This window comes from Notolepis coatsorum (genome assembly GCF_963971535.1).
Source record: "Notolepis coatsorum genome assembly, chromosome: 2".
Classification (NCBI taxonomy): Eukaryota; Metazoa; Chordata; class Actinopteri; order Aulopiformes; family Paralepididae; genus Notolepis; species Notolepis coatsorum.
In genome coordinates this window covers 183,854,961-183,868,633 of record NC_140166.1, presented here as the reverse complement: position 1 = coordinate 183,868,633, position 13,673 = coordinate 183,854,961, and the positions used below count along the sequence as shown (strand labels likewise).

Here is a 13,673-nt window from a genome sequence, read left to right as displayed (position 1 = left end):
ACCACTGCCTCCGCCGCCGCTGCTGGCCCCTCCAAGAAGGCCAGGAGAAGAGACGGCGCTTCTGCTACCGCCGGCCCATCCACGACCGGAGGAGACGGTAGGGAACGTCGAGACCAGCAGACAGTAACCTACCGTCCCTCCGGGGCTCCTCGGGGTGGCAAGACTCGAGCGGCGCGAGGTGGCAGATGCCGCTGAGAGTGACTTTTCCCCTCTGTGTCCCCTCTCCTTTACACCCTCCCCGGCCCCTCTATGATTTTGTGCCTTAAAAAACTTGTGATAATAAAAAGTTCCCCGACATAAGGGGGACTATTTTTTTTGGCAAACAAACTGTGTGTTTCTTCAACAAATCATATGGTGGGGTTGTGTAAATATGAATCTGCACTTTTACGTTGTGAGATGAGTCGTGTTGTGTTACGAGATTAAGCAAGGTCTGCAACATACACTCAGTCATAGGGGGTTCTATTAGCCTGACGCTCCACATGCAGGTAGAAACTGGTGTTATTCCATTGCTTGAACTAAGTATATGTGTCTCACAATGCTGTGTTGTTAGTTGCAGTAATACTCGTACACACACGTACGACTTGTTTTTTGTTGTAAATCCTGTTCACATTTTGTGGGTAGCGGGCATTGTATTAGCTTACGCTATACATTAGCATTCTACCGGAGGTTTTCAAAATGGCTACGGTTGTTTTCTGTGTGTAGGGAACGAAGGGTTTTTTGTGAGGGGGTGTCGAATAAACCCCTCCTTCCCACTTGATTGGTTTAGGAGATTTTTATCTCTTCTGCTGAGCCAGTCAGGGCCGAGCCGGTAGGACGTCTTGGCAGGGGGGGGGGGGGGGGGGGGGGGGGTTATCCTGCCAACTCCTATTACAAACAGGAGCCGGCAGGGTTTCTCCCCGTCGTAGCGGTGTTGCTATGGCGACGCCTTCCATGAGTTACGGTGTCTTAAGGTGTTGAGTGTGAGCGTAGGGCTCACGGGTCTGCTGCGCTCGATTTATGTGTAACTTGAGTCAGTTGGTCACGTGACTCACAGTTGGCATGTCTTTCTCATGACTACAACTCGTGTGGGAAGGTTTCTGGGAGGGTCTAGTCTTTACTCTCTGATTAAAAAGAGTGACTGGATGTAAAATCATGTGAAAACGGGTTTTTTACTCCCAGCTGTGCAGTTGGGTTCATACGGGTGATGCTTCTTCTTTATTATAAAGAGTTGGATGTGTCTATATGAATTGGAAATGGGGGCCCCTGATGGAAACAAGACTAACATCTTTCTCAGGTCTGCCTCCCCTTACCGATTGTGTGTATTGAGCCGTACTATGTTGTACCATTTCTGCAATCTGTTGGTTAAAGTTTTCATTCATTCATTCATGGAGTTGGTTGCACCCCGCCCTCTTGTCGTTCCCCTGGGCGTCTTGGGGATTCAATAAGATGGTCTAAATAGCCTATTATTGATGTGGGTATGCCCAACGCACACATAGTGCTAGCAGGTTATCCTGCCAACTCCTATTACAAACAGGAGCCGGCAGGGTTTCTCCCCGTCGTAGCGGTGTTGCTATGGCGACGCCTTCCATGAGTTACGGTGTCTTAAGGTGTTGAGTGTGAGCGTAGGGCTCACGGGTCTGCTGCGCTCGATTTATGTGTAACTTGAGTCAGTTGGTCACGTGACTCACAGTTGGCATGTCTTTCTCATGACTACAACTCGTGTGGGAAGGTTTCTGGGAGGGTCTAGTCTTTACTCTCTGATTAAAAAGAGTGACTGGATGTAAAATCATGTGAAAACGGGTTTTTTACTCCCAGCTGTGCAGTTGGGTTCATACGGGTGATGCTTCTTCTTTATTATAAAGAGTTGGATGTGTCTATATGAATTGGAAATGGGGGCCCCTGATGGAAACAAGACTAACATCTTTCTCAGGTCTGCCTCCCCTTACCGATTGTGTGTATTGAGCCGTACTATGTTGTACCATTTCTGCAATCTGTTGGTTAAAGTTTTCATTCATTCATTCATGGAGTTGGTTGCACCCCGCCCTCTTGTCGTTCCCCTGGGCGTCTTGGGGATTCAATAAGATGGTCTAAATAGCCTATTATTGATGTGGGTATGCCCAACGCACACATAGTGCTAGCTCAGGATGTTCTGTTGGACATTAGGTAACTGACTGGCGCGCCTTGATTGCTTGGGGTTAAAACAGCGTTTTTATAAAGCAATTGGGATGGGGGTTTTTCCTCTTCCGACGCCCTGTGTGGTTGTCGACGGGTTCTCGTTCATATCAGGGGATGATAACGGAATGGATCTGAACGTATGTGGAAGGGTCTCACGCCCTGGGGGTGGGCCGCCGGGCGCGCTTCGCACCGAAATGTCTGAGTGGCGCCTTCTTTTTATGTTTAAGATCAACACGCATATCTGCCCCTTCTCCTGGAGTTGGCATGTCGGCGTGGTTAGGGCACGGGACTGGTTCTGGTCGCGCTGGTCCGGATCAGTTGAACCCGTTGTCTGCCGGGGATGCAGATCTGCTGTTCTGGTACCCTGAGGGACTTGGGCTTTTTTCAGGGGGAAAAATGCTAGGTCGGTCCGGGTGTCACAGGGTTGAGCGCTATGGAACCCTTGTTGGGTACATTGTATTCTACACTGTCGTAATGGCTTACGGCCGTGCCAACCTGTCCACGCCCGATCTCGTCGGATCTCGGCCACCATGCAGGTTGGTCTTGGTTAGTACTTGGTTGGGTGACCTCCTGGGAATACCAAGTACGGGGTGCTGGGGCTGGTTTTCCATTCTTACGCTCTTCTCTTACGCATGGCGAAGAGGGGCCTGTTGGGGTGGTCTTGACCTCCTCGGGGGACCCTGTGCTCCTCGTATCACCGGGCCCGGTCCGAAGTAATGTTTTCGTTGACCCGTAGGCCCGGGATAACCCTGTTGGAAACTGGAACACGGGCTGCGGCAGTGCCGCAGGTGTGTTTTGGGTTTTTTTTCCTGAGGGGTTATGGGACCAACCACCGCATAGGGTAACACCTGGGTGGTTGGTTCTCTGGTGTGTTGCTGCAGTGTCAACTCCCGGGTTAACCGGTTTGAGGGTGCCCCTGCACGTTCATGACGTCTGCCAATCGTGTCAGCCTTCTCTGCCTCGACCCCTCTGGGTGGTTTTTTTTTAAATGGAGCCTTGGTCATGCAACAACGCCAGCATACGCCCCTTCCGCCGGCGCGGCTGTGTTCAGCTGTCCTTTCTGGCGCCTGTCTCGTCCGCAGTCTCCAGGCTAGGGTTAACAGCCTGTTGCCTGGTTTTCCCCGGTGCGCTGCCTGCTTCCGTTGGTTAACCTTTTTTGTGTGCTTACGGCCATGCTGACTGCCTGTTGCAGGGTCAGTGTGCCAGGCGGTGTACTGTTGGGGAGGACAGGGCCCGCTCAGCTGAGGGGCCTTTGTCCGAATACGCTGGCGATGTGGGGGGCGGGGTCACTAAGTGCCCACCTGGTGGGGTCTTGATGCTGGCATCATGGACTTCTCCGGGCCCCCGTTCCAGGGGGTCCAGTCCCTTTGGTGGGTCTGGGTCTTCCTTCGCGCTCCGCTGCTACGGTCTTGCCACGGGGTTGGGTTTGCCCTTGACCCCGTGATTCTGGGGGCAGTAACGAGGTTGTTTCCCTCCGTTCGTTCCCGGGTGGCATGCGGGTTGTGCGTGTGTGTAGTCGTGGGGTCAAGCCACGGTCTGCTCACCCTGTGCGTTGTGTTGCTTGAGTGCCTCTTCGCACGGTCGGGTCCGTCGCCCTCCCAGGAAACCTCTAATAGGGGGGGTGCCCTCCATTAGGGGGGGTCGGGGGGGCTCGGCCCTCCCTGTTCTGTTGGTTGTGGGGGGCCTTCAGCGGGGTGTATTTGTCGGCCAGTGGCTCCGCTTGGCCTCCCTATGTGCATGAGTGATGCCAAGCGGATCCCCTAATGAAACAGAACGATAGGTTATGACTATAACCAAGTTCTGTTAATTAGGGGTGACGCTTGGCATCCGACGCCGCTGCAGCCCTTGACCTCACCTTGTGGTGAAAGCTTGGGTAGGAGGAGAGCAGGTGACCACACACCTGCTTATGAAGGTAAGCTGATGAGGGGTGTGGTCAGACTAATACTGGTATTAAAGGTACATTTGTGGAATTTATTCAGTGCACGTGCACGTACGCGAGGGAGTGCATGAGTGATGCCAAGCGTCACCCCTAATTAACAGAACTTGGTTATAGTCATAACCTATCGTTATGTGTGTTTTCAGTCTGAGTTTGATGAGCGGGAGCTGCGTCGGGAAATCACCTACGCTATCAAAAACATCCATGGCATCAGGTGTGTGTGGGTATGTGTGGTTTTGAGGGGACACACACACACACACACACGCACACGCACACACACACACACACACACACACTCGTGTTTTCTTCCCTTTCAGTCAGTTCACTCAATACAACAACACACAGCTATGGGGAATCACATAGACTTGAAGAACCTTTTAATCATGCCTGACCAGGCCAGTGATTGGTCAATCCTGTGGAGGCCCGTCTCCTATATAGCGTACATAAGTAGTAGTAGTAGTAGTTTTTTTATTCAGTCATCACACACAATATGCACATATTCCAGACTGTAAACGGTCTTTGATTTTGGCAGTGACTGAAAAGGTACAGGCTGAAGCAAGGCTTATGTCTGTCCTATATTCTTATCAGATTAAGCTTTAAAAAATAAAAATAAAAATAACAAAATAAAGATTATTCCCATTTGTAACCCTCAAACATAGCTATACAAACAATTTTCTTGAAAATCAATAGCAAATTACTTCAATGTATATCAGCATTGTTCCACAAGTTAACCCCAATAATATAAATATCTCCTTTTTTCTTTCCTGTATTGAATTTTTTTTTTGCACACAGTCCGGTCTAAACTTTGCTTTAGCTCTGTACATTATTTGCATTATTCTATAATAAACCAAATGATAAAATGTCATAACATCAGACTTTATAAACAGTGGATTTGTGTGGTCATAGTAATCAGCCTTATCAATGCTCCTATTGGCCTGCTTTTGCAGTAAGACTATTGGATTTACAGCCACTGCATTGACCACATTCCTCATTCTGTTCACTCCTCATCTCACTGAGTGAACACCTTACTACTAGTCTATCTGAGGATACTTGCTAACAGTGCTGACTCAAGTGGACACAGTGCTGACTCAAGTGGACAGTGCTGACACAGTGGAGGCCATTCGTTGCTGTGAAGGGTGGGCTTGAAGATCTACTATCGGTGAAAAGGACCCAATTACACACCTAGCATTGTTGGACAAGGCGGTGCGTGTGCACTGTTGTTTCCTTTTGTAGGTCCACTTGCCAGCATAGTGTGAATTTTACTTGAGAATCTCAATCCGGATGATCTCCAGCAGCAAAACCCTATACTACTGAACTCTGTGATATGGCTTGGTGATATGAAGATCTAGAGTTACCAGACTTCCCAATGGGTGAGACAGAGTTGGGAATTCTCTGGCCATAAGAGCCCTGCCACTCCCCCCAAAGAAATTCTGAGACCGTGCCAAGCTTAGGCACTGGCATCAAGACTTTTCATGTCTTGTGCCACCATGCTGCTGTGCGTCTGGCAATAGAGTGTATTCAATATTGTTTTTGTTGTTTTGGCTCATTTCTATTCTGCAATAGCAAACAGTTATATTGATAAGCCACGTGAAAGTCACACAAGCATTGACTCAGCCCATCGTCACTGTGTGATGACATCTTCCATCAGCACAACTAAACCCTGCGCTGAGTTTGAGAAGCTGCATTTGAGAAGTGGGCTTATTTTTATAACCATTAGAAAATGGTTATTGTAGAAAAACATGTTTACACTCAGCAAAGTAGGTATCAGAAAACAGTATCAAATCCCAGGTATATGTATCAGTATCAGTACCCCCACACTCATGAAAAGCATTCAAAGCCTAACCTGTTTTGTAGCTATATTTATACTAAAATCCTTACAAAAGTCGGTATCAGTATCATATGATTTGGGCAGGATAAAATGGATTTTAGAATCTGCCAAAAAAACTATGTCTCATTGTTGTCTTTCCTCTGACCTCCTCTCTTTCTCCTGCCCCCACCTCTCTCTCTAGGACAGGTCTGTTCACTCCTGACATGGCCTTTGAGGCCATAGTGAAGAGACACATAGTCATGTTAAGGGGACCATGCATTAAATGTGTGGACATGGTCGTCAAGGAACTCATCACCACTGTGTGCCAGTGCACCAACAAGGTAGAAAGCTGTGTGTCTGTGTGTGTGTGTGTGTGTGTGTGTGTGTGTGTGTGTGTGTGTGTGTGTGTGTGTGTGTGTGTGTGTGTGTGTGTGTGTGTGTGTGTGTGTGTGTGTGTGTGTGTGTGTGTGTGTGTGTGTGTGTGTGTGTGTGTGTGTGTGTGTGTGTGTGGGTGCGTGCGTGCGTGCGTGTCCATGCATGTCCTATGACTCATGTCTGGCATTTTCTCTCAATAGCTCGATTCCTTTCCCAAACTGCGAGAGGAGGCGGAGAGAATCGTGACCACAGAAATCCGGGAAAAAGAGAGCGATTGCAAAGACCAGGTTATAAACACACACACACACACACACACACACACACACACACACACACACACACACACACACACACACACACACACACACACACACACACACACACACACACACACACACACACACACACACACACACACACACACACACACACACACACACACACTTACATTTCTCCCTGGTGACTGTGTATATGGGTCCTGCAGGTCTTGCTGCTTGTTGACATACAGCTTGCCTACATCAACACTAACCATGAGGACTTCATAGGCTTTGCTAAGTGAGTATAACCTGAACCTCTAACTTACAGTACAGTATGTACTAAATACACATTACTGTATGGCGTGCTCTGTGTGGTATTATTGTGAAGTTAGATATAACTGTGTCTTTGTGATCCTTTGTCCCTCTATCAGTGCCCAGCAGAAGACTGACCCCAACAGTAAGAAGAGCTTGGCAGGAGTAAGGGTAGCAGGAAACCAGGTGACTAGAAAGCCATTCTAAGACAATACTGTCTACTGGCCACACTGTCAAATAGTCCCATTGAGTATGGAATTGTTTTTCTATATTACTAGTTAGGGGTGGGAATCACCAGAGGCTCCACGATACGATATTATCACGATACTGGAGTCACGATATTGTAATATCACGATATTGTAATACCACGATATTGTGATATATTGCAAGATTGCGATTTATTACCTTTTTTCAACTGCAAATTATGTCCCCAATGGAAAACTTTGTTAACATCTGCAATATAAAAAAATAATTATAATATATATATCATCTGTTTTAATAAGATACAGTTTTCTGTCAGTCTGTTCATTCCAACAATTTTATTGCAGTAAAATGGGATTTTCAAGCAAAATAAATAAATATATATATATATATTGCTGTATCGAGTTCCCCCCCACCCCTAGTACTAGTATAGTACGTATATAGTTTGTATAGTCTTACCTTCTCTACCCCTCCATCTCCTTCAGTGCCGTCTTTATCGTTATTGTGTGAAACAAACAAATGCATGTATTTTTTATGCATGATAGTGTGGTTCTGTTGCTTCTTTTTGTTAGACTGTAGGCCTAGAGACATTAACAAACCTCTACTTACAGTAACAGCCAACTCCAACTGTACAACTCTGGGTCTGTATGGTTATAAACCAAACAATTTCATTCATCTTCCATCTACACAATGTGTTCGCTTCATATACATGTGTTTTTTATTAATCAGCAAATAACAAATGATCATTATCGTCAGTAGACGGTTTTATGATGATGATTTATGTTTAATCACAGTAGGTTTTAGTGGTCCGATATTCCTCAATGTAGCCCTTTATCACACTTACCCTCTGTGAGTCAGATTTGAGGGATACTGTCCAAGAAGGCAGCTGGCTAAATACCAATAAGAACAGATCATCTCTATGTCCTACACTTTCGTAGAACTCTGCCCAAGGGAGCAGTTCTTGGCACAGGGAACACCAAGAAAAAAGGACAGAGCTTTTGAAAGCCCTTGGTCTATATAGGTTCTAATAGCTTGGTGAAAATGTTTACTTTATTGTGTAATGGTCTTTTTACCTCACTGTCGTCCACGCTACCACCAAAATAAACTACAGTGACACTCTGAGAAATGCAACACCCCACGCTTCAGTGCATGTCAACCTTTAAACCCAACTTCCATTCATGAGTAGCCCGAGGATATCATATTGTGCAGACAGTGGAGACCTAGCTTGCACTCCCTACCTAGTGTTGTCGGATATCTCATCAGTCGCCATCTTGGTCCTTCCCTTAAACACAAATGGCTAAAACTGACCAATGACCATCACGTCATTGATATTTGACCAATTTGAGTCAAATGAATTAGTGCAGGTTTCTTGCTGACTGTGAAGCTGTCTGCCAAAGTTGAGCCAAGCCAGATGAGAAGTTATCGCTGCAAATACACGGGCGTGAGAAATTGCAATACCCCTATTGTGCTTTGTACACAGGTGTACAAAGTAGCTAATAGCTATACTGGCTATTGTTAATCAATGTTCCTCAGTTATCGACATTGTCATTGGGCCCTTTGAGAATATACCAGCTCCGTCCTAACTCCCCTCCCTCCTCTCCTGTTTCTCTCCCATCCAGGGCGTGGCTCGTCTCTTCAGTCTAATAGTAGGAGACCAGTCTCTTTAAGCCTACTCACTCACTACTGCCCCTACTGGAGGTTTATATGTACAGGAAAAGCTACAGGGTTGGGGGTTGGCATGCCACTGTCACCAGCTAATAACTCTGTCGTTGTCATCTTGCTCTCGCCTCAGTCATCACTTTGTAGACATGAACCATCATCGCTCTACTGGTGTCATGAACATTCTTCTTCTTCTTCTTCTTCTTCTTCTTCTTCTCAACCAATCACACAACTTCACAGCTGACTTTGATTACGGTCTGTTCTCTCTGTCCTGTTGGTATGCTTCACAGATTCTTTCCACTGCTCCATAAATATACACATAAGCTCAGTGTGTGACAGAGGCAGGATGCATGTGTCATCTCATCCTTCCTCTTTATCTCTTTTTCTCCCTCCATCCGTTTTCAAGCAGCATATACTCTTCTCCCCTCGTGCATCCATCTGCCCCCCCCCCCCCTCCTCCACCACCCCCTTTCTTTCATCCTCAAATCTGTCTTAACAGTCAATTCTATACTTAAGAGGAATGTCACCCGTTTTAAGAAGTCACTATGTTCTTCCCTGTGCCCCAGGACAGTTCAGTCAGTATTTGTGAACACGCACCACTCTCCTAAACCTAAAAGTCAGAGAGAGAACCCTCCAATCTATGTACGCTGGCCGCAATGCTAACTATTATAATGATAAATCCCGATCACATTAGCACATAAGCTAACAAAATCAGCGATCTTTTTGTGAGACTAAACTCTCCGCTCTTGGTGGTAAATTGTGTTGATGTTGGTTTTGTTTCATCAATAAATGAGGCAGAATACACAGTGAATGTATCCTTTTTAGTTTATTGCACTTTGTTCCTGCTGCAAACAAATAATGAATGCTACGCGAGGCAGTAAAAGATGGCGGGTTTTTGTGCAGGGCGCTCCAACGTGTGACACTTCTCTCTTCTGACCAATCAGTGGTCTGCAGTGTTTCACGTCACTTTTTTAGTGCTTTTTTTTTTGGTGCTTGGAACCTTGAGGAAAGCAGGTACTAAAAAAGTACCTGGTACCAGTTACTATCCGCACATTTTGGCAATGGAAAACCGAAAAGACAGAGTAGAGTAGAGTCGAGTATGTACCATGCAGTGGAAAAGGGGCATATGATGTCACCTGGGTGTAAAATCTGGGGCTGCTCCATAGACAATATGAGGCACTGACTTTATGGAGCTCTATAATATTAAGTTGAAATCTCACACCCAATTCTCACACCCTGCTAACAGGTCCGAACCAGAATTACACCTCATTGTGGTGTAAGAGCTCACATAAACATTTTATGGCCTCACAAAGTCAGAGCCCCATTCATTGTCTATAGAGCAGACCCCAATTTCACAAGCATGCGACACCACACATTTTGAGAGTTCTCGCCTTGGTTCGTTGCGTGTTCACAAATACTGGCTCTACTGTCCCGGGGCACAGGGACGAGGTGTGAACCGTTCAAATTAGTGGCATTCCCCTTCACTCTGTTTCCCTCTTCCTCCTCTTCCTGCCCTCCTCTCTCTACCTCCTACTGAGCTCACCTTCCTTCCTTCTTTTGTTTCCTCTGTGGACACAGAGAGGTGACCACAGGTTTTTGATCAGTCATCATCCTACAGTTATGTAGCTCGTATGCATTTATCTTCCTTATAGTATCTCCTATTTCAGTACTGGTTATTTCTTGTTTCTTGGCTTATTTTTACCTACGTGATCATCTCCTCCGGCAGGACCTCCTCCTTGGTGTGAGGTCGGGGTTTAAGCATGCGGCTGCGCCTCCTCACGGTTATATTGATCCTCACCTATGTCTTCCCATTCATAACTTTGTTATGTGTATTCTATGATAGCATGCCATCGGCTCTCTTGATTCACCCACTCTTATATACCCCCCCTAACACCTCTCTCCCCTGTGACCTCGACCTCTGACCCCTCTGTGCAGGTCATGCGTAAGGGCTGGCTGACCATCAGCAACATCGGCATCATCAAGGGAGGGTCCAAGGAGTACTGGTTCATCCTCACTGCAGAGAGTCTCTCCTGGTTCAAGGACGATGAGGTGAGGCTGCTTATTATACGTGATGAGTGGATACTCTGTGTGGTTTATCAACTTTGACTCTTGTAGGTATTATGCAATTGACCTATCAAACCCGCCCTCTTTTCTCGATCCTCCAATCGAGAAAATTCCTCATGATTCTTCGCCATTGGAGGATCAAGAGAAACGAGGGCGGGGTTTGAGATAGGTCAATCTTATCTTCAAAAGATATCAGATCTTTTTCCTTCTCTCTTCCCTTTGGATTACTCCACCCTGACAGGTTGTATACTGTCTGACTCTGTTCTGTCTAAACCGGAGAGAGAAAAGACACACACCTCTTCATTCAGTGAAAGACTTTATTGATCATGTTTCAATGTGATACAGCGTATGAATGAGTTGCCGTGTGTATGACATGTATGAATCGTTTAGTATTTTTGATACGGCATATGGGAGGTTTTGAGACATAGGAAAAGAAGAGGAGGATGAGTAGGCAGAAAACGGGTGGGAATACAGTGTGTTTGAAATAGTCTGTCCCACGTACTGTTCAGAGTTTTATTAAAACAGTCCCTTTGATGAAACGGTAAGGTTGCAGTCTTGTATGCAGTAGGCGGAGAAGAGCCCTCTTGATGGCACCTCTGTTCTGATTGGTGGAGGGATCTGTCCGTCAGCGGGGCTGCCATCTGTCTGCCTGTCTGTGCCTGCTGTACAGGAGCAGAAGGTCTGCACAGCAAGTGTAGACAGGCAGACACACCACAACACTCTAAGCCCGTCATAGCACTGCTCACAGCCGATGTCATAGGAAGGGGCAGGGCCAATCACAGGAAGTGAGGTCGCAGGAGTGAAACATAATGCGAGTTGTGTGTGTGTGCCAATACATGCAAACATGCACATGCCGATTTATGCACCTATAGTAGTGCAGATACTTGACAGGCCTTGCTCAAGGGCATGTAAACATAGTTGCTTTTGTGTTACTGCTGTTTCAGTGTTGAGCTGTATTTCCTGTCAGATAAATGAGCGGTATAGTAACGATGACGGCATGTAGAACACATGTGACAAATCACTTATTGTTCTTTTTAACCACTGGAGCTGCTCAAAGGCTGTGGCTAATATAAAATAACCTGGCTGTTTCTGTAAGGAAGTTGTACGCCATTTGACACCACATCTCATGAAGAACTCAAAAAGCACATTTATCGCTGTCTGCCTTTCTGTCTACTTTTTCTGCCTGCCTGCCTGCCTGCCTGCCTGCCTGCCTGTCTATCTGCCTTTCTGGCTGCTTGTCTATCTGCCTGTCTGTCTGCCTGCATGTCTGTCTGATTCAGCCAGACATTCCCTGCTCCTCTATCCTAGCACCTGGGTCTGCAGTGGAGCCCCCCATTCATTCCTCCCTACACCCCTCCTCTCTCTCTCTCTCCATCTCCATCCACTCTTCCCCTTGCTCCCCCTCTTCTTCCTCTTCTGGGAGTTCAGGCATTTGGAGCGGTTCACTCTGACACAGCTGGAGCTGCCCCAAGCCAAACTAACACTCATGCACACACACACACACACACACACACAAACACACACACACACACACACACACGCGCGCGCGTGTGCACACACACACACACACACACACATACACACGCATGCACGTGTACACACAGACAGACAGACAGACAGACACACACACACACACACACACACCACAGCACAGACTTGTGTATACAGTATACAGTACACATACAGAGTCTGATGTAAACAAGCTGGCATGCAAATAGTGGAGAAAAATATACAGTCACTCAGACAGACACATGGTCACTTCTCACATAAACACTGAATCACTTGAACACAGTGTTCTGAGACACAACCCCAGGCATGCACACTGTACACGCACACACACACACGCACGCACGCACACACACACACACACACACACACACACACACACACACACACACACACACACACACACACACGCACACGCACACTCATACACAGACTAAGCACATCTGCCACAAATAATATGCAGGCACACCAAAGCAGATCTGGGGACCACATCAGAGCAAAGGGCTTTGGATTTGTACAGATCACTATGTGAATCTTATGGATCACACTAGCATTGAGACAAGACTTTTAAACTACTTCTGCTTCAGTTGTTCAGTTGGACTTGACATCCTGGACTCCTGACACATCATCACTGTGTGTGTGTGTGTGTGTGTGTGTGTGTGTGTGTGTGTGTGTGTGTGTGTGTGTGTGTGTGTGTGTGTGTGTGTGTGTGTGTGTGTGTGTGTGTGTGTGTGTGTGTGTGTGTGTGTGTGTGTGTGTGTGTGTGTGTGTGTGTGTGTGTGTGTGTGTGTGTGTGTGTGTGTGTGTGTGTGTGTGTGTGTGTGTGTGTGTGTGTGTGTGTGTGTGTGTGTGTGTGTGTGTGTGTGTGTGCGAGCACACACATGCACACACACACACACACACACATACACACACACACACATGCACACACACACACATGCATACACATATGCATACACACACACACCTACACACACGCGCACGCGCACACACACACACACACACACACTTCACTTCTTCTCTCACTCTCCACCTCTACAGACATTTATTTTTTCGGTCTCCATCCCCTTTAGTTTTTCTCCTTCTTTACTTCTCGTCTCTCTCTCTCTCTCTCTCTCTCTCTCTCTCTCTCTCTCTCTCTCTCTCTCTCTCTCTCTCTCTCTCTCTCTCTCTCTCTCTCCCCCCTCCCTCTCTCCCTCTTTCTGTGGTTGGCAGCCTCTCAGGGACCGTGCACATTCCTGGCTGGAAAATCTGAGGCTTTGTCCAAACACCAGCTTCCAAGATCTGCCCAGAGAAATCCCACATGGCTGTTTCTACACTTCAGACCTCCCCCTCTCTCTCTCTCTCTCTCTCTCTCTCTCTCTCTCTCTCTCTCTCTCTCTCTCTCTCTCTCTCTCTCTCT

The 13,673-nt window shown here is 46.9% G+C and overlaps 1 protein-coding gene across 3 annotated transcripts in view; it reads left to right on the top strand.

Annotated features, from left to right (window-relative positions):
* Positions 1-13,673, top strand: part of dnm3a (dynamin 3a) — a 104,974-nt gene that overhangs the window by 35,476 nt on the left and 55,825 nt on the right. For 2 of the 3 annotated variants that reach the window (XM_084309044.1, XM_084309042.1), the window contains 7 exons: positions 4,237-4,304; positions 6,100-6,238; positions 6,473-6,559; positions 6,757-6,827; positions 6,961-7,027; positions 8,662-8,688; positions 10,637-10,750. In XM_084309044.1, coding sequence (XP_084165170.1) covers positions 4,237-4,304; positions 6,100-6,238; positions 6,473-6,559; positions 6,757-6,827; positions 6,961-7,027; positions 8,662-8,688; positions 10,637-10,750 — 573 coding nt within the window. The remainder of the gene's footprint in view (positions 1-4,236; positions 4,305-6,099; positions 6,239-6,472; positions 6,560-6,756; positions 6,828-6,960; positions 7,028-8,661; positions 8,689-10,636; positions 10,751-13,673) is intronic. The other variant, XM_084309043.1, reaches the window with a different exon arrangement.